General features: G+C 59.1%; 1 protein-coding gene across 7 annotated transcripts in view; it reads right to left on the bottom strand.

Annotated features, from left to right (window-relative positions):
* Positions 1 to 1,518: 1,518 nt before the first annotated feature.
* Positions 1,519 to 20,509, bottom strand: part of CTTN (cortactin) — a 33,143-nt gene continuing 14,152 nt past the window's right edge. For 4 of the 7 annotated variants that reach the window (XM_032638834.1, XM_032638838.1, XM_032638841.1 and 1 more), the window contains 10 exons: positions 19,801 to 19,911; positions 17,455 to 17,565; positions 16,799 to 16,909; positions 14,638 to 14,693; positions 10,886 to 10,955; positions 8,717 to 8,838; positions 5,991 to 6,080; positions 4,067 to 4,208; positions 3,186 to 3,257; positions 1,519 to 2,753 (listed from right to left, as the gene is read on the bottom strand). In XM_032638834.1, the coding sequence (XP_032494725.1) occupies positions 2,617 to 2,753; positions 3,186 to 3,257; positions 4,067 to 4,208; positions 5,991 to 6,080; positions 8,717 to 8,838; positions 10,886 to 10,955; positions 14,638 to 14,693; positions 16,799 to 16,909; positions 17,455 to 17,565; positions 19,801 to 19,911 (1,022 nt within the window). In that variant the 3' untranslated portion in view covers positions 1,519 to 2,616. Of the gene's footprint in view, positions 2,754 to 3,185; positions 3,258 to 4,066; positions 4,209 to 5,990; positions 6,081 to 8,716; positions 8,839 to 10,885; positions 10,956 to 14,637; positions 14,694 to 15,936; positions 16,048 to 16,798; positions 16,910 to 17,454; positions 17,566 to 19,800; positions 19,912 to 20,509 lie in introns of all 7 variants that reach the window. The other 3 variants (XM_032638835.1, XM_032638837.1, XM_032638836.1) reach the window with 1 other exon arrangement.

Here is a 20,509-nt window from a genome sequence, read left to right as displayed (position 1 = left end):
CACTCTACCCATCAGATCCTTAAGGTGTATCCTGGCAAAACACTCCAAATTCAAGTACGGACAATGAGCCCTGAAGCCCCTGTCTGGGAGGAAAGAGGACATCGCTTCTAATCCCTTTTTCAGACGAAGAAATCAGAGCGTAAAGTCAAGCAGGTGCACGCCCCACGCGGCACGTCCAGGGCGCAGAGCATCAGAACAGGCTTTCCTTTCCCGAGAGGCCCCACCTGCCCGCCAGGCTCTGCGGTCAGCAGGACACACACAGACACGTCACACGGACACGGCCAAGAGGTGGTCACGGGCGGAGACAGGCTGGGCAGACGCTGGGCCAGCGGGGCCTTCCTGCCCCTGCCTTTGTCGCGTTCTGCCCTCACCCCGTCGTGGGGAAACCTCCCTGCCCCGCTTCTTCAGGAACAGCGTCCCCCGCAGGCGGCTGCAGGCAGGGCGGCCCGACTCCCAGCACTGGGGCCTCCCATCCGACCCCACACATTGCCGTGGGGGGAGGGGCCTCTCAGGCTTGGGTTCCGTGAGCAAAGCTGGCCAAGGGGCAGCACGAGTGCCCAGGGGGCAATGGTGCTACCTCCAGGCTTGAAGGGGCTCAATGGGGCAACTCAGCACCACGAGAAGGTTCCACAGGGGGGGTCTGGTGGGGAGGAAATAAGCCCAGGAACTCAGGCTCCCAGCTCCCAGGTGACCCAGGTCAGCTCCCACCAGACCCGGGGAGTCAGGAACACGATGGGGGGCAGCCAGGGCCGACTTCCAAATTCCGGAATTTTCAGAGAGCGCCACTGTAACAGTCCTCCAGTCTTAGCTTGAAAACAAAAGGTCACCACCACACCTGCCTGAGGGTCTAGGCAGCCCACCAGGCCAAGGTCCTCAAGAGGGGGCTGGGGAGAGCACATCTTCCAGAAGCTTCGACGCTCTTGTTCCGCCAGACGAGCCGCCTGCAAGGGGAGCCCTGCCTACCGCCTTGGAAACCAGGGAGCCGGGTTAGCACGCAGCACACCCCACCCCTCACCGCCGGAGGCTCCAAAGCAGGAACCTGCACAACTGGGAGCGGACCACCACCGAGCGGGGCGGCCTGGACGTGTCAGTCCTGACGCTTCTCTGCTGCCGCCCACGACCTCCGGGGCTTCTCGGCTGGCCTGGAGGCTGCAACCCCTCTCCCCCCGCTACCGAAGCCTGCCCTTCCTCCGCTCAGCACCACTGTCTCCTGGACACGGACTGCTGCGCCCCCGAGGAAAATGATACCTATGGCTACACTGCAATCACCTCGCGATGTATTTTGAAAACCGTAATTCAGAAATGAGTCTTAAACACCGCATTTTCCGTCTTGCTTGGAATCCTTGCACAAATTTCGAGAGTTAAAACATTTCATCTCCTAAAAACCACCTTTTAAGGAGCGTGCTTCTTCAAAAGGGAAGCTGGTTGGCCCAGAGCTGATAAATACAAGGCTTCGCCTCGCCGGGTGGAGACGGCAAGGCCGTCCCCCACTGTAGAATGAAGTGGATCAGCAGCAAGTGGATCAAAAAAAGTTTATTTTGAATATTTAATTTAAAAAAATCATACCTATGAGGTGTGCTACAGAAATTCAGATACAAGAATTGCATATAAAACCCGACCTAATCGTGGTAAAGCAAATGCACTTCAGGAAAGAAAACGTGTACCTCATGGTCACTGGCATCCCAACACCAGAGACATTTCCACGTGGTCCCCCGGGAGGACACTGCCGCGGTCACGTGCGGGAGCTGGGTGGGCCTCGCGGTCCCTCCCGGGGGAAGGGCTCCCCGCAGCGGCCATGGCAGCCTCTCGGGCCACAGCACTCCCTCTTGTTCTCAGCCAAGTCAATCCGTCAGATTTTGCTGTCACTTAACATGATATTTTGGCAAAAAGAGCACGGCCTCCTCGATGGGAAGCATTTCTGCGGTTCACCATGGGGAAGGGACCTGCCTTCCCCCAGCAGCGGCTGTCTCCCCACAGGGCGGACACAGGCCAGCTGCCCGGGGCTGGGGACAGCGGGAGGACAGTCTTTAAGGGACTGGTGACACTGAAGCGGGGGCGGGAGCAGGGGCCCAGCAGCCCTCCTGGAGGCCGGGCGTCGGGGGGAGGCGAGTGAACGAGGACAAGAGGAGGGAGCCGCGGAGAAAGTGAGGGTCTTCGCTGAAACCCAGCAAAGACTGTGGGATTTCACAGAGCAAGGGGCTTTTCCGACCGAGCCGACAGCTCCCGTACTTTCTAGCGACGGCCCCACAATTCTAACTTCCTATCAGGCCCTCCCTCTTCCTCCAAAACCCTGGGCGGGGACTCCTGCCCCCACCTCTTGGAGCGGAGGGCGAGAGGCGGGCAGGGACAACACGAACTCAGGACCAAAGGTCCCCGAAGTGGCTCCAGGGAACAGTTGATTTGGCAAAAAAAAAAAAAAAAATTAAATGCATAAAAACAATCACCGAGTCCTCCAAGGAGCATGATTACAATATATTAGCAAGTTCTGTGGCGTAAACATTTTCTAAAGCATCAGCAAAGTATTAAATATAAAAGCAGTGCACACTCCCCTCGGCACCCTGAAGAAAACACCGGAAGGCGGGCGTGGCCACAGACGGCGAGGGCGTGGCCAGCTACCTACTGCCTCAGCTCCACGTAGTTGGCGGGGAAGAGCCCATACCTGCCCTTGCACAGCCCGCGCCACCAGCCATCGTCAATCATCTCGATGTTGGTGATGATGTCGTCGGGGTCGAAGGAGATCTCATCATCGCCCGCTAGGGAGGAGGGCACAGAGAGAGGGCAGCGGTCACACTCGGCGTTCCCTGCTCAGCCACCAGAGGAAAAGCCTCCAGCAGCCCCTCGAGCTGGCAGCCGCCCACTGAGGCTCCACGGGGGTGCAGGGTCCTGGGGGTGGAGGGTTCGCTGTCTCCCCTACTCTGTGAAGGGGGCTTTGCACACACAGGTGCGGACACAGAGACAGGGCAGAGCCCTTCGAACAAAACCCTAACCCAGAGCAGATGAAGTGTGGTTGAGGGAGATACAGGAATTCCTCGGACTGTATCTGCAACTTTTCTATAACCCTGAAATTGTTCCAAAATAAATTCTTTTTAAAAATCGTAAATAACGCTCTGAGAGTCAGACTTTGAAGAGACGAACGCCTGGAAGCCCCGCCACCACCATTTCCAGCCCTCGGGGCGGTGTCTCACCAGCCTGGTAGTCGTAGAGGGCGATGGCTGTGATTCCAAGATCGTTCTCATATTCGCCGTAGGTACCCTCCTCTAGAATAAACCAGAACAGGGTCTGAGAGGGAAGCAGAGCTCCACTCTCACTCCCGTCAGACGCCCCTTCCTCAGGTCCGGGTGGAGGAGCCAGTCAGGAGAGGACGCTGCAGGGGTGCCGAGCGTGAATCGGGAGGGTGCGCCGTGGGCCGTCGGGCTCCTTCTCCCAGGGGAGGAATCGGCTCCAAGGAGCGAATCCACGTGTAATGATCTCGATAGAGGCACTGACAGTTTTCAGGGCGTCATTTTTTACATTTTAAAGATTGAGCACTACTTCTAGGAAAGGTCATGTCATGAACAAATGAATGGCAAGCAGCAGACGGCTGATCACACCTCACGCTGTGCTCAGGGAAGGTGAGAGCCCTGCCCTGGTGGAGATTCTGATACTGATTTTCACGTCACTCCAAGTGGGAGAACGGGCTTGTGTTAAATCTGTCCAAACACGTTAAAGGAAACCTCGTCTCTAGAAATCAAAGACCAATTTGAGTGTTCATCCATCCATAAGATCTTCAGAGTGCGCAGAAATCTCCCTCTTCAGAGACCTCAACGTACTCTGGCTTCCTGAAGACCTCACGAGCTTCTACTCTGATACAACAACAGCAAGAGCCCCTTCCTCCAAGCCCAGCCCTCTCAGCACCCTGAGCACAAGCAGGGATCTCCTGGAACCCCCCGAGAAGCCAGGCCAAGCCCCCTGGGGTCCGGGGCCCGCAGCAGGAGGACAGGAGCCCCGCAAGCATGGCAGAGGTGGGGCAGGTCGGCCAGCAGGGGAACAGAAGCAGAGGGGGGTGGAATGCAGGAGACCCGTGTACCTGCTTGGTAGTGGCCCGGGGCCTCCGTGCTTTCGTAGACGGCCTCCGGGGCATAGGCCTCCCGGTACTCGGTGGCCTCTGTGCTGTACACCGGCTCAGGCTCACCGGTGTGGCTCGGCTCGGCCTGGAACGGAGCCGCGGCCTGGGGAGAGTCAAGGAGACGGTTCCCGTGGCCCGTGCCGGGTCACGGCCACGGCCACACGGCCAAGAGAGACACGCGGACCACTCTCGGTCCCGGCTGAGACGAGACAGACACGGGGACGGGGAGGCGTCACCTGCTCACACCCCGCGGACGCCTGGGCCCTAACAGGTCCCGCAGTGCCGAGAGCCGGGCTCCCCTTCACAAGCCCGTCTTCACACCCCCGATACCGAGTCCTGCCGTCACCAAAGACCTGCCAGCTGCGAGAGCCCCACTTTCCTGGGGAAGGTCTGGCCCGTTTCCTCTTTGGGTCCCAGCCCTCCCGGGCCTCTGCCGGCAGCTCCACGGCATCACCCCATCCCACTGGCTAGGGCAGCTGAGCCTGCGGGTGGCGGGTTCCATCCTCACCGAACCCTCCGTGGAGGTGAGGCGAGGAAGTGACCAACAAGTCCCATGCAAGAGGACATCAAGAGCGCTCTGCTGACAGCCACCTGCGCCGCGACCCCAGTTCCCAACCATCCACCACCAACAGCGGCTTCAACCAGCGTTTCCGACCAGGGTCCACCTGAGGGCACCCTCGCGGGTCAGAAAAGGAAGGTGCACACGGAGAGCCCCAGGGAGAGCCGGTGGTCAGGCCTCAGCTTCCCACAGAGGGTGACAGAGGGGTGCGGCAGGCCGGGAGCGCTACTCCAGAGGCCACAGGGCAGGGCTCCACCTGGGCCGGGCACCGGGCCCCACTCCAGGGCTAAACAAGGAGGTGACGGACTCCTACTAGCAATTGCCCCTGGAGGTGAAGGGAACAGACCGGAGGGTGAGGGGCCAGACGGTGCTGCAGGGACACTGCACACATCCGCCAGCAACACCCTAACCTCCTATCTTCCCGCAGCAGCCCCCCCACCCGTCACGTGGTTGGGCAGGGCTCCCTGCCCCACCCAGGACGTGTCATTCCAGCCTTCTCAAAGGACCAGCCGCTAGTGACGGGCCCAGCAGTAGGCCCCGACGGGTGGATGCACAGGGGCCCCCTTTGCACGGGATGACAGATCCTAACACCGCACCCGCCATACCTGCCACACCCGCCAGGCAGAGGGGTGAGCCTACGGACCACCCCGAGGCCCAGGCCCGCCCACGGTGCTCCCACACCCTCAGCCCCTTTAGGCCCCAGCCGAGTTGAGCCAGTTTCAGTCCCTTGTGACTCAGTGAGCTCTAAGTGGTGACGTCCAGGTGAAAGGGACAGTGGGACAGAGGGGACTCGGGCTGGGCCGGGGGTGGGTGTGGACGGCAGGGGCCGAGCTGCTCTGGGAAGGGGGCCCGCAGAGCCTGTGGAGACCCGGCCGTGGGGAGGGGGGCAGGCGGCTCAGTGACCCAGGGGTCAAAGGCGCAGGTCCTGGGGATTGAAGACTGAGGAGGAAGGGCCAAGGACAGAGTTTCCGGAAAACATGGTGCTCGAGAGAGGCCAAGGGAGGAGGGCCGCGGGGCGGCGGCCGGGCGGGGACGAGGGTCCTGGAAGGGGGTGTGGTCCGGGTCGAGGGCAGCAGGGAGTGGGTGAGGGAAAGACCCGGGCACCGGCTGACCCTTGGAGGCTGACTTAGGAGAGCGCAGCGGGGCTAGCGGGCGGGTGAGAAGGCCGGCGGGGAAGCCAAGGCAGCGAGCGGCCCCCGCGCTCAGGAGGGCTGCCCTCGGGGCACCGAGCAGCGCAGGGAGGGACCCCATCCACGGAGTGCTGAGCTGGGAAGGGCGTCTCCAGGGCATCAGAGACTCATGGGCAAAGCGGATGAAAGCACCAACCTCTCGGACGGGGCTCGAAGGCAGCCTCTCCTGGGCCGGCTGGGGCGTGGGCGACGCGGGGGGCGTGGGCTTCTGGGCCCAGGCTTGCTCCTGGAATGCAGAGACAGCAGCAGTCAGCACGTCGGCAGGCCTCCCCGCGACTGCTGCCGCTGCCGAAGGAGCGGCAACACGGAGCAGAGGCAGGGCGCAGAGACGCCAAGGGAGCGTCTGCTCTGCAGCCAAGGTCATACGGTCAAGTCTTCTCTCAAGACACGGCCCTGGTGGCCCACGCAGTCCTGCCCCCAGGGCTGAGGGAACCAGCCAGAGGCGGCAGTGCCCCCCGCACACCTGATCCGCACACCGTCACCTGGGCTCCAAGCTGATGCTGTAACGGATTGAGACCTCCGGGGACCTTCTAACGGAGCGAAGGGATTTTGCACGTAGGACGGACGTGAATCTGGGGGAGGCCCCAGGATGGACAGCGGTGGACAGATGCTGACATCCCAACCCCCAAAGTCCTGTGAATGTGTGCCCTTACAGGGCAAGAGGCTGCAGACGTGACCAAGGTAAGGACCCGAGACAGGAGGTGACCCTGGATTACCCGGGTGGACCCAGTGTCATCACAGGTCCTTACAAGCGGGAGACAGACGGTCAAAGCAGAGCTTGGAAGGGGCCACAAGCCAAGGCGGGGGCGGGGGGGGAGGGGAGGGGGGACTCTAGAAGCTGAAAAAGGCAAGGACGCGATTCCCCTCTGCAGCCTCCAGAAGGAAGCAGCCCCGTCACCCCTCCCAGGCCTTCCGGCCTCCAGCCTGTGAGGCGGTAACCGTGCGCCGTCCTAAGCCACGGCACGCGGTCCCGGGAAACCGGTGCTGACACCTGTGAGGTGGACCTTCTCCACACCACTGATCAGGAACCTGACGGCCCGGGGAGGGAAGTCGCTCGCCCAGGGACAGGACGGGAGCAGCAGACGCAGGAGCCGCACCGTCCCCACCCGCTCCCCGCCTGCTCTGCCAGGCCGCCCGACAGCCGGCGGCGGCACTGCCCACTGGAAACCACCCCCTCCGGAGACCACGCGGCTCTGGACCCCAGTGTGGCTTTGCCTGACCCGCACCAGCAGGACGGTCACGAGTCCTCACGGCGCTGGCAGCTCGCCCACGAGTTAAATCCCTGAGGCAGCATGATTCCCCGAAGGGGCCAGGCCTAGGCCGGGCTGAGCGTGGGCTTCTGGAGACCCGGGCCTGCCGCCCACCACGCAGTGGCACGAGGACCCGTGACGGCCCCCCTCCACACCCCAATCTGGCGGGGAACAGAGACGTTCCTTCTCGGGGGCACGCTCGCTCCCGAGAATGTGCGGGTCGAGCATCCGTGGCCGCCCCGCCTGCCACAGGGAGCGCTCGGACGTGTGCGGGCCGTGTCCTGCCCCAGGAGAGCGCCTCACAACCCAGAGGGCTCTGGTGCGAGCGGTACCGTGCCGATCGATGGGAGCCACTCAGGGGACAGGCGGGCGGGGAGAGGCTGGCAGGGGCTGGACACAGCGAGGGACAACACGGCGGAAGGGACGGCGAGAGAACCTCAAAGGCAGAGGGGCTGGGCAACACGACCGAGAGTCTCCTTCTTCTCAAGCCCTCCAGCCCTTCTGCAGCTTTCAGACCGCAGGGGTCCAATTCCAAACCATAAAACGAGGAAGGCGTTATGTGAAAACGAGACCAAGTTATCGGAAAAAATGCCTCCTAGTGTGCACGTGTGTGTCCGCAACAAAGAAAAACTTACAAGCGCCTAACTAACAACTTGAAGGAGAGACAGCTTTAGAGTTTCTGACAATTAAGGAACGGTACGTGGTCATTATACACGTTTGCTATCATCCCAACTTCACCACGTGTGATAAAAACGTGTTATCAGGGCTTATTTAATTCCCGGCCCCAGCGTTTCCTGCCCGTCGCATGTTAACTGCCTCGACGGGCTCTTCAGAGCCCTGACCACTGATTTGAGGAGGAAATGTCCTTAGGTTTAAATAGAGCTTTACGATCTACAAAACAACACACGCGTTATTTAAGATTCGACTTCCTATCCTAGCCACCCGAGTCGTGGCGCCCCCACACCCGTTTCACGGGCAAGAACGTGGGCCGCGGGACAGTGCGCTGATCCGCGTCCGGCCGCGCGGCTGCTAGGTGGTGGAGGGGGACCCAGGCCATCATACGTCGGTCCAGCTACAGAGTTTTAGTAAGGAGCGAGTCCACACCCTCCTGCTCACCCCTCACAGCTCGCACCTTCTCCAGCGCAAAGACAGTTTGTAAAGAATCACAGAAACACCTGCCGACCCGAGCTCCAGAAGCAAGGGCTACAAGAGCCAGCAGACGGCCTCCTTCACGGGGATTCCTTCTGTGTCCTCAACCTGCCACCCAAGGGGACAGCGGGTTCCCAAGGGTGACGGGTGGGAACAGACTGAGGGGGAGATGTGTGGACGGGGGCTGGGCCAAGGGCACGGGGGCCGCCAGCCCGACGGGGGAGGACAGGCCCGCAGTCGCCCAGCGCTGGAGCAGCACGGCTCGAGCCGGGGCACATCGACCATCTCGTGTCTGGTGGCAAGAGACCAGATCGTCTGTGTGGCTGAAGGCTAAGTTCCCGAGAGCACAGCCTTCGGCGCGAGTCCAAACGCTTTCTGCTGGCCACCTTCTGCAGCAGATGCAGGAACGAGCCAGACAAACGGCCCCCGCACGCGAGGGGGCCCGGGCGCCGCCCGCACTCACGTCCAGCTGCCTGCGCGCCGTCCTCTGCGCCCGCTCCGCCTCCGCCTGCCGCCTGTCCTCGTGCTCCTTTTCCCTCGCCAGGTTTTCAAAATTCGCTCTGATGTCACTGGTTTTGCTGCTCACTGCAGAGGAAGGAGAGATCTACTCAGGGCACCACCATCTCCCCCGGACCGGGCCCGCGCCAGGGCGGCCTGTCCCTCGGGAAGCAGGCACCCCAGCTGAGGGCGATGCGCCCCCTCGGCTGCCGGCTCAGTTCCCCACCAGGAACGGCCTTCACCGTTGCGTGTGCTGTACCCACAGCGGGAGGACGGCATAGCCCTGCTTCTGCAATGCTCTTACGTTCCAAACACCACTGTATTCTTCACCACCAGACACTCGCAAGGAAAGAAAATCCCCCTAAGGATGCCCTTGATAAAACAGTAGAAAGTACTGACTGTGAGCAGATCTCAACCCTTTTAACATTTTGTGTGACAAAATGGGAGGGCGGAGCCCACTGCGACTGCCCCTGTGGACGTGCCGCGGGGCCTCCAGGGAAAACACGTGCAACTATCTGAGATGCAGGCCGCACTGATTTTTTCCTGGAACATCATTTTCCTGGAAGGGACAAACTACGGTTATGCCGTTTGGGTACGTGCCAGACCCTTTCTCCGAAAGAAACGAGCTGAGCCTATCCTGTTAAAAAACAACTACAGTATTTGTTGTCAGTAGGAAAACTCAAGCTTTCAAGCAAAATCAGAATTTTGGAAAATCCGTGTCCACTGCCACGAGTATGACAACCTCCCGGTTTTACTCAGAGACTCCGCGACGAGGTTGATACCGTTACCGGACGTGACCTGGGGGGCGCTGTATAATGAAAGGTGCCAGGGTGTGGAAGATCAGCGTGACTCGGTGATCGATACTCTCCAATGACCCTGACGAGATGTCACAAAGCCTTGCTGCGCAAGACAGACCAACCTTTAAGAAAACCACTGGGCGGCTCCCTGCTGGACTGGGGCACAGAGAATACGACCGGAACGGCCAGTAGAACACTCTTCCCTTTTCCCACTGCTTATCTGGGGAGTCCAGATTTTCTTCACCACCCTAACGTGTCACGAGAGACTGAAGGAGTGAGAAGCAGCTAAGAGAGCTCAGCGGGCCGACACTGAGGAGATTCCACAGACACGTAACACAACGCTACCCGGGAACCTAGCCAATATCGTATAATAACTGTAAACGGAGGATAATCTCTGAAACTTCTGAATCACTAGGTTGTACATCTGAAACTAATATTGTAAATCAACTAACTATACCTTAATTCAAAGAAATGCTACTCCTGCACTTTCTGGTTTTGAAAATGTAGTTCTTTTTTTCATAAAAAGTATTATGCTAATAAGTGATAGTTTCACTGCTTTTAAGTGTTTAAGTGAATTAACAAAATGGTAAATTCTTCTCGCCTCTGTTTTAATTCTAACACAGTAAAGATCAGAAAACATAACCCATGTAAACAAAAGTTCTTTGGGGCCTCAGCAATTTCTGCCAGTGTCCTGAGACCAGAGTGTGTGGACTGTTGGCCCACAGGGCGTCCACAGGAAATAAATGGTCGTCTCCACTTGCTGCGTTTAACTGACCACTTCTATCACGTGTGATAATTCCCCCAACTAAACGATGTTCTCTCAGGCTGGCCCACGTTTACCGGCTCCCCAGCAGACACCAGGACCGCAGGAGGCCCACGCACGCAGGCAGCAGGCACCGGGAGGGCGGGTTGCGAGCAGCCCGCGAGTGAGGAAGGAGAGGGCTGCCGGAACTCATGCGGACGCGGCGACATGCTGCTCAGACATGCCACGGCCGGGGCAGCGGCAGGTTCCGCAGGAACCTCCCAGGGCCCTTGAGGACGTGCAGTTAACCTAGCTCTGCTTTGGGAAGCACCCCCCAAAACAGATCCCCGCCGCCAGAGAGCTGCAACGCCCGTGTCTGAAAGGTGCCTCTGAACCTCTGCAGGAATGAACAGCGTCAAACGGGTAATCAACTGCTGTCCCCAAAATACACAGATCGACCACGGTCTCCGTCAATGCGTCTTCTGCTCCTGCCGAAGCTCCGTTCCCCCTTCAGCACTGTCCTGGGGACACCACACAGCGTGGAATTTCTCCCGGGAAAAACCACGGTGCTGTCAGGGGGTCTGCTAGGACTTACCTGCTTCGACAGGGACAGTCTTCTGATAAGTGGAGGCCACCGTGGCAACGTCCTCAAAGGTGGAAGCGTTCTACCAAGACAGGAAAGGGGAGATCAGGAATGCATTTTTCTTTCTTCCTTTCCTCTCCCTGCACAGAGGCCTGCCCCAGATCTTCCAAAAGAACCAACCAGAGAGCCCAAAGATTTCATATCCACCTGTTCTGCACACTAACAGAGGAATGAAAAGTGTGTTGATAACACATTGGCTGGTGACCATACGGGTCAGAGTCAGAGAAGAAACACACCTATGGGGAGTGGGGGGTGAATGGGCAGGGCCAGGATGTTTAGGGCAGTGAAACTACTGTGTAGGAATCGACAGTGGTAGATACGAGTCACTACACGCCTGTGCAAACCGGCAGAATGTACCATGCCAGGACAGAACCCTAAAGCCGACCTCAGCGCTGGGTACCTACGAGGTAGGCTCAATGTAGGTTCACAGATCGTAACAAATGGACCACCGGCTGGGGGAGGGGAGGTAGGGAGTATACGGGAAATCTCTGCACCTTCCTCTCAAATTTGAGCAAATTGCTCAAAAAAGCAGAAAAACCAAAAACCCTACCACGTGCCTCCACTTCACAACCATAAACCAAGCACGTGTTCCTCCCCACGCTCTCGCCACGGACAGAATTTGCAGGGGAGCCCAGAAGCCTCTGCCGTGCTGGGAGAGGACCCTGGGACGTACAAAGGCCCCCCGATCGTCCACCTCTCCCAGTAAGTGCGACTCTAGTTTGGTTCTGTAGGGACCCAACTCTGTGAGACTAAAAGGACAGCGACAACCGTCCACGTAAAGGCTGACACGGGCACGGACTGACAGCTCAGGGCGGCACTGGCCGCCGGGCACAAATGCCTCCCAGGGAAACACGCCAGGGGCTCAGGACGGTCACTGCTTTCTTGACACAGGAACCGTGACAAAGGAGCGCGGGAGGAAGCCCGTGGCCGGCTGACCCTGAGGCCGGCCGCGAGCAGCTGCGGGAAGTGCGCACGGCCCGCGCCAAGCCCAGGCGCAGGCAGCTCCGCGAGGGCGGCGGCGACCCACGGGCCCTGGTCGGCACGCCTGGGGGCCAGCCCCGACGCTCCCGTCAAAGCCCCCTTCTCCTGCCTCCTCCACCTCCGAGGAAGCTGCTCGGCTGCCCAGACCACCCCCCTCCTCTGCTCTCCAAACCTCCCCATCTCTTTCCAGAACAACCTCTAAGGCCCCGCCCCCACCGGCTCTCCCACAAGGCTCCTGCCCGCCCTGCGGCCTCGGCGGGGAAGGGGTCAGCGCCCCCCCAGCTTCCGGGCCGTGGCTCCTGCACACCCGCTGCCCGTCCCGTCCGGCCAACTCTCCAGCACGATGCTCAGAGCCACCTCTCTGCCTTCGCCCCCAGGCTTCTGGCAAACACCACGATCCCAAGCCTCTAGTTTCCAGCTGCGGGGTCCCCACCACACTGCACCCCCGTCACCAAGACCCGCCCACCAACTACAGCCTTCCCCTCTCCTGCTGGCCACCCTCCTCCACCTGGACCCAGCTCCCCGCTCCCCACCGTCCAGCCTGACCAACTCAAGGTCTCGGCCTCTCCTGGGGCTCACCTGCCGGAAACCGCGCACCTGCTTCCACCACCCACGGGGACCACGTCAGACCTGAGTCCCTGCGCCGCCTATCCCCAGGGATGATCTCATGCTGCCCCCAAGGCTGAGACCTGGGCAGGTGCCTCACCCTTCTAAGCCCCGGGCTTCCCAAGCGCACAGCACAGACCACTAGCTGGCCGCAGGGGCACCCCGCGCACCCCCACCCCACGCCCCAGGGTCTCCCTGCACCTCCCTCTCTATGGCCTGGGCTCCTCCCACCTTAAAACAGAACCATCCCCTCAGCTGACCAGCACCCAGCTCTCCCCGATCATGGCCCAAACGTGCCAATGCCACGGCTCCCTCCCTCCCACAGCCCAGACCCCTGCCAGACTCCAAGTGCCACCAGCTGGCTCGCCCAGACAGGATGTCCCCAGACAGGATGTCCCCAGCAGCGCCTCAGGGCAGAGACGGCCCCTGCCCCCCTCACAACTCTCCACCCTCAGACCAGCACCAGTGGACCCTGTGGGCTCCCCGCACCTCGCCAGGTGCCCTGCCCAGTCTCCTCTGACCAGCCTGCCCACTGCCATCCCACAGGAGTGGCCCATGGCCCCCTCGCCGCTCTGCAGGCTCCCCAACTCCACCTCCGTCTGCAGGCACCCCCCCACCCCCTCCATCCGAACTACCTGCGCCACCTGGCAGCCCAACCAGACGTGCCCCTCCCCCCAAGTTCCTGTGCTCAGCAGACAGCCCCACCATCCACCCGGGAGGCCCTCCTCCTCACCCCTTAAGCGCAGGGGCTTCAGCACCCACGCTGCCTCAAGGAAGCATCTCTCTCCCTCCGCCGCCATCCCCAGGCCGAGCCAGAAGCACCCCGATCAAAGCGCTGAAGCCGCCTCCTAACCGGGGCCACAGCCTTGCTGCTTCCCCCGCGATCCACTCTCCACCCCGGGGCAGGGAGGCTGCTTGGTGCATGTCCTATTCACGTCATTCGCCTGTCAAACCCTTGCAGGGCCGCTCAGAACCCATCTGACGAAACACAAAACCTCACCGGGGGTCCGCAGGGCTCCCTGAAGTGGGTCGTGACCAGCCACTCACCACCTGCCCCCCCTGCAGCAGGCCCCGTCTGGCTTCTCTCAGACCTTCTGTAACTGCCACAACACCGACCGCAGGCCCGCCAGGTCCTCGGTGTCCCCGTCCCCACGCCCACACACACACTGGCCCCGTCCTCCCTGGCGAGCTCCCACCACCCGCAAAGCCGAGCTCAGACTCGCACCCCCTCAGGACACTCCCGGCCCCGCGGCCAGAGCCCTGTGCCCTGCCGCTCGCTCCCAGGGCCCACACACGGTCACGTGATGGGGTCCCCCGAGGGGTACAGCTGGGAGCCTGATGGAAGGGGAACTCCACAGGGACGGGCCCTGGCGCCCAGACTACCGACCGGGCAGGGCAGCCTTAATTAACATCGGTCCAGCTGAACCGATGGGAGACAGACCACTCCCAATCCCCAGCGAGGACCGCTCAGCATGCAGCTCGTGGGTCTGCTCCTCTGACGCGGTTGGAATTTAGACCAGAAACCCAACCACCTGACGCGCTGAGACTCTGAAACCAAGCAGGAGGGACCAGCTGGACTAGGGCACCCCAGGGAGAGCAGAGCGTGGAGCCGCGCAGCCGTGTCACCCTGCCTCTGGGGACCCCCTGCGGTGACGCGCACCTTCTGGATCCGCCTTCCCCAAGACGGCAGGCCCCGCGACGCGGCCAGCGTGACCAAAGAGCTCGGTTTCCAGATGGGTTCACTGCCAAGTACGGTCACAGCCACGTGTCTGGGAGGCGTTCGCGACGGCGGCCCAGCGCTGCGCCTGCCTGGCCAGGGACCCCGCCGCCCCCAATACGTGACAGGGACAGCAACTGCCTCACAGCGTGGCCTCGAGGGGTCCAGGAGAGGACACCCGTGACACAGGGGACGAAGCCCGGCACGTGTGTCAGCTAATGGCACCGCCACGGTGATGACACACGCCTGCCTGAAACGTTCGCGCTTCTGCAAACACGCGCCAGGCGCCCACCAGAGACCAGAGACCAGAGACCACCCAGGGAACAGCCACCTGCCCGCCAAGAGCATCAGACGCCCGATCCTCTCAGGAAACACCGAGCCCTGGACGTGAAGCACTCACCTTATCCATCCGGTCCTTCTGCACCCCGTATTTCCCACCGAAGCCTCTGGAGTAGTCTGCAATGTGACAGCACAGCACTTAGTCTCGGGCTGAGGTCCGCCAGCTGCCCGCAGCAGGGGCGTGCAAACAGGTCCAGAAAGAGCCCGAGAAAATGCGCCCAGAGCAACAGAACGAGAACGCGGAACGATGAGCCTTCGCTTGCGAGTTGGGCTTCTACCCGTGGTGCTCGGTAGCAGGCAGGTGAGAGGCAGGAAAGAGGTGTGGCATGCTCCCCGCGTGCTCCCGGGGGACAGGGGTGCGGGTGGCAGGCAGGGCGCCACCTCCTAGCACAGTCTCTGCTCTGCACTCCTGCTCTACTGAGTGCTAAAAAGAGGCTCAAGTGCAGGGATTCTCTCGTTTTACTTATTTTTTTTCTCTTGCTTTTTTAAAAGAGAAAAAGTTTCCCGGAACTTCTACCAGCCAAATACTTATGCTGCGGCAACACAGGTCCACGTGGCACTCACACTGCCGCGCAGTGTCAACGCCACGTCCACGCGTCTGCCGGGTCAGCCGGAGGGGATTCCTCCCTTAACGCTGGGGCCGAGCGCCTAAACTCAGCCCCGTAAAGTGAGGACACGACTCTTTGCCAACTGTGTGTCCCGGTTCTAATGATCAAGCCTGAATTTTGACAGACATTAGATAACTGCTCAGAGCAAAAGCACATTTGCCATCTGGACTCCCAACATGTGCACCCAGAAAGCTCCTGTCGAGTTCCAGCTTTGCGTACGTACTGTCTGGTTCTGTGTGAAGGAGTCACACAGAGATGGTGTCATCAAAAAAACTAGCAAAAACCAGAAAAACAGCACCACAAATGAGACACAGAAACCACGTGGACACGCCTGCCCCACGCCCCTGGTCCAAGGCCAGTGATCGGGCCGAACCAGACACGTTTCTCCCGGTGTCGGAGGCAGGGAGGCGGCCTACGCGACACTCACAGGAGTCCCGGCAACAGCAAGCACTGCTGCGGAAGGCCGCCGGGAGACCAGACAGCCCACTCCAGGAGCGAGGCACGCCACGGGGTTGGAGTGACCTGCACCTCACGCCACCTTTGACCAGACACAAACCCCAACGGTGACGGGAGAGAAAAAAGTCAACAGGGAAGAAAGGGTGCGAGTGAATTCCGCTCCGGCACAGCACTGGGCTGGAAGTGCCCAGGTGCCCCTGCAGGTGACAGCGGGTGACTCGGAGGCTGAGCCCTGAAGTCTGTGCTAGAAGTGGCGGCACTGGGCGGGGCTGGGGGGAGCCGGGGAGCAACTGTGCCTTGCTGGGACTCGTGCTTGGCCAGTCTCTCCTTGTAATCAAAGCCCACAGCACAGGGGTCCTGCCTCTCGGACTGAACACCAAATCTGCCTCCGAAACCAGTCTTATAATCTGAAAATCCACAGGTGACAGTGGAGAAAACAACCGAGAGGAAACACAAGTTTGGTTAGACTCAAACACGTCGCCTGGAGGAAACAAGGGCTGCGCCGAGCTTGGGGACGACAGAGCCAGCTCCCAGTCTCACCAATAGTCACAAAGGGCTCAAAAGGTTAAAGGACAGACAACGTCTGAACACGCGGCCCAGGCCCGAAAGCAGGTTAGCAACTGTATTTGAGCCGATTCGGAAAAGCTGCTCCGTGCTCCGGGACTCTCTGCAGGGCCCCGCCCACGCTGCAGACAAGAGCACGCGTCTCTGCTCACTTGAAGAAAGAGACACGTTACACACACGGCCCACCCCACAGCCACGCGGCAGCCCCGCTCCCCACCGCGCTGGCTGCAAGCCCGGGGCCCCGGCGGCCACACTCCCAGGGACGGGGCGCCTCTCGGGCCGGGACCACCGTGCCGCCCCTGTGGCCGCCCGGAGCGGCAGGCAGCAGTCCCTCAGGAACACTGCCGCATCGGCTGGGGCTTCCGGGCCCAGGCGAGCACAGGCGCCCTGCCCCGCCCAACCGCAGCCCCCCGGGGGGAAGGGGGAATCACTACGGGCAAAGGGGTCCTTCCAAAGCCGTGGGGACAGAGGACGCCTCCCCCACTGAAGACAGGACAGCACCGCGACACAAGTACCGTGAGGCCAGGCACACGTGGGCCTGTAAACAGAAATGGGCTTCTCGAAGGCCTCGCGGCGAGCACAGCGTGAACGCACCTTTCTGGGATTCGTGCAGATGCAGCTTCTCCTGGTGATCCCAGCCAAGGGCACACTTGTCCTGTCTGTCTGTCTGCACACCAAACTTCCCTCCAAAGCCTTTCACGTAGTCTGCGTAGACAATAAAAGGCCATAATCGAGTATTAATGGGCAGCCTGCGTAACAGGGAGAAAGCAGGTTTTCCTGTGAAGTTCAACATACACAATTCACTAAACCATCCTTTCTCTTCCTGACCTTTGGTGAAACTTCAGATGACATTCATTAAGAGGACCGCCTCGTAGTGTGTCAGGAAAATAACCTCATCTACCATCTCCGCACCACGGATTAACACTGACGGGACCCCCTACAGGAACCCGCGAAGCATGCAGTGTCACAGCACTGACGCGCCATTGGGTCTCACCACTTACACAGACGTGCGACACGTGGCCCCTGCTACAAGCCACGCCGCTGCAGTGTTCAAGCTAAAGGAGGTCTAAGGACTGGATTTCTTAGTTAACGGCTGTTTTTGGATTTTCTGTTTTACAGTTCAATGTTTAACAGAAAGAGACATCCACCCTAACTGTTCCCGGTTACGTTCTGTTTTTCCATTTCTGTTCTGGTTATCACCTATCACGTTAATAGCTGCTAGCTGGACAATAAGGTAAAACTGAAGCCACCTTTCTGGGACTCGTGCTTCTCGGTTTTGCCTTGATACTCAAAGCCGACCGCGCTCTTATCCACCTTGTCCTTGTCGATACCATACTTGCCACCAAAACCTCTGGAGTAATCTGAAAACAAGAAAAGTACTGTTCATAAACCAGTCACAAGGTCAACGGGCACGCTGTGGGTTTCAGCAGTCTTTAAGGAAGTATTTTGATCACTCAATTTAAAAAAGCAAACCTGAAGTCTCCGCGGCTCACTCTAAGATCACTTACGTAGGAAACATTCAGAAGTGTTATTTGTATGTAATGACGGACTACGAAGTGCAGCAAACAGAGCAGACGAACAGCTGTCACGCCTCTGCTTCACCCCAAAAGACAGCATGAGACAACGGGTGACATAACGTTTCTGAACTCAGGATGAGTCACAGGGCGAAGCTCTTGGAGGGTCACCCTACCTCCTAACCAAAGCTAGCAGAGCTGTGCCGGGGGCACCGCCAAAGGAACAGGATAAACACGGACTACCTTCCAGAAATGTCAGTTCAACTCAAAGCTAAGTTATTATTATACTAAATTGCTATCTTTACACTAAGGCATGACTCCATCACGGACACATTAACGGAGTAGAACGCACGCAGAGATCAAATCCCTTCCCGGAACGCCTAGGGCTGCTCCCGGCACTTCGGCCTCTGCTCCCCGACTGCCCAAAGGCGTATTTATTCTTCATCAAGGGCATCTCGGGCAGAAAATCTGGTAAAAATGAACAGGATCCAACAGCAGGTGCTGGCTGGCAGTGGGCATACGGTGCAAAGGAGTACAGGTGTGTGCCTAGCAGAGAGAGAAGGCAGAGTTTCAAGGAACCCCATGCAGCAGGCCCAGCAGCCTCAGGGCAGGCAGGCCCTGCCAGGTGTAAGGGAAGCACCGCCCTCAGCAAACAGGAGCCCCTCAGGCCCAACGGCCATCCCCTTGGGGAAATGCCAAGCCAGTGGGGTTTCCAGTGATGGCTTTCATTTTTGTTTCTTAAAAAAATCTGGGGTTTTAAAAAGTACGTGAGCTCTCAGTTTATACGCTGGCCAATGTTCAAATAATTTACATGTGCAGGACAAACAAAACAAGGGATGCAGAACCACCAACAGATCAGGAGCTCTGCAGCGGGGGTTGAATCTTTAAGTCAAGCTCCATAAACACACACCTCAGGGCAGAGGGCCGTAACTGATCACTTACATCACAGTGAAAGGCAACTCAGGATGGCTTCTAAGGACAACCTAGAAGGATCTATCAAAATTTTAAATTCAACATCTTTTGACCCAGCAACTCCATTGCTAGGAATTTATTCTTTTAAATAATCACTTATGTATGTAACAGAATATTCACTGCAGTCAATTTTTTTTTTTTTTTTAATGAATTTACTTATTTTATTTTCGGGTCTTGGGGTTTACTTCGGGTTGGGTCTTTGTTGCTGCGTGCAGGTTTTCTCTAGTTGTGGCAAGCGGGGGCTACTCTTGGTTGCGGTGCGCGGGCTTCTCCTTGCAGTGGCTTCTCTTGTTGCAGAGCACGGGCTCTAGGCGTGCGGGCTCAGTAGTTGTGCCTCGTGGGCTCTAGAGCGCAGGCTCAGTAGCTGTAGCGCACAGGTTTAGCTGCTCCGTGGCACGTGGGATCTTCCCGGACCAGGGCTCGAACCCGTGTCCCGTGCACTGGCAGGCAGGTTCTTAACCACTCCACCAGGGAAGTCCCTGTAGGCAATTTTTAACATCAAAAATTGGAAATAACCTAAATTCCACATTCCAGAGAGGAACAGTTAACTGGACCACGGAACGGAGGACTCAGCCATCATCAAAATTACGACAAACCGCGACTTCCTTGGTGGTCCAGTGGTAAAGAATCTGCCTTACAACGCAGGGGACGTGGGTTCAATCCCTGGTCAGTGAGCTAAGATCCCACAAGCCGCGGGTCAACTAAGCTCGTGTGCCTCAACTAGAGTCCTTGTGCCGCAAACTACAGAGCCCAGGTGCCCTGGAGCCTGCGCGCCACATCTGGAGAAGAGAAAACCCAAACGCCACAACTGGAGAGAAGCCCGCGCACCACAACGAAGAGCTCACGTGCCACAACTAAGACCTGACGCAGCCAAAAATAAACAAAATGGACAAATAAATGAATCTTTAAAGAAAAAGAAATACGACAAACCACCTACCCCGTCCAGAAAGTAACGGGGACATCCAAACACTTGAAGTTAGAAAAATTATATAAATATAACATAAACCGATTTGCATCAGGGAGAAGTCCCCTGGGTGTGTGTCGGTGAATGCATGAGAAACAACGGGGCCCGGGGTGCCTGACGGTCAGCAGGGCGCCGCTGCGGCCCACCTCTCTGCGACTCGTGCTTCTCCGTCTTGCTCTGATAGTCGAAGCCCACGGCGCTCTTGTCCACGCGGTCAGACTGCACGCCGTACTTGCCACCGAAACCGCTCGAGTAGTCTGGGGAGACAGGGCAGCGGTCAGGAAAGTGTGTCAGGCCAAGTGCCACCTTGGTCAGACGAAGCAAGACGCACCAGGAGGTCAAGCACGCATCTTAAAATGTACAACAAGCTACCCGCTGCTACACACGGGTGACGCTGGACGCGTCTATGTGCCTCTGCAGTCTGGTCCCCTTCGACTACTGAAGGGCAGAGGTGAGCTGCAGGCCCACTTTGGGAAGTAACCGCTCAAATAAAGGTCAGTGTATAAAGACAGCTAGGCAGCTGCACGGGTCTTTCTAGAAAAGACCCGACCCCTCCAACACATCGAGCCAGGTGGGCTGGGTGGACCGGTGGGGCCTAGAGCACTCCCAGGCCAAGCTACTTCCCTGGGTCATCGGATGACCCGCAAGAGGCAGAAGTAAACAAGCTTGCAAAAAACACCTCAAGGGGACTTCCCTGGTGATGCAGTGGTTGAGAGTCCGCCTGCCGATGCAGGGGACGGTCCGGGAAGATTCCACGTGCCGCAGAGCGGCTGGGCCCACGAGCCATGGCCGCTGAGCCTGCGCGTCCGGAGGCTGTGCTCCGCGACGGGAGAGGCCACAATAGTGAGAGGCCCG

The sequence above is a fragment of the Phocoena sinus genome, chromosome 8 (genome assembly GCF_008692025.1).
Source record: "Phocoena sinus isolate mPhoSin1 chromosome 8, mPhoSin1.pri, whole genome shotgun sequence".
Taxonomy (NCBI): domain Eukaryota; kingdom Metazoa; phylum Chordata; class Mammalia; order Artiodactyla; family Phocoenidae; genus Phocoena; species Phocoena sinus.
The sequence above is the reverse complement of the archived record's forward strand: the minus strand, read 5'-3'. Positions and strand labels throughout refer to the sequence as shown.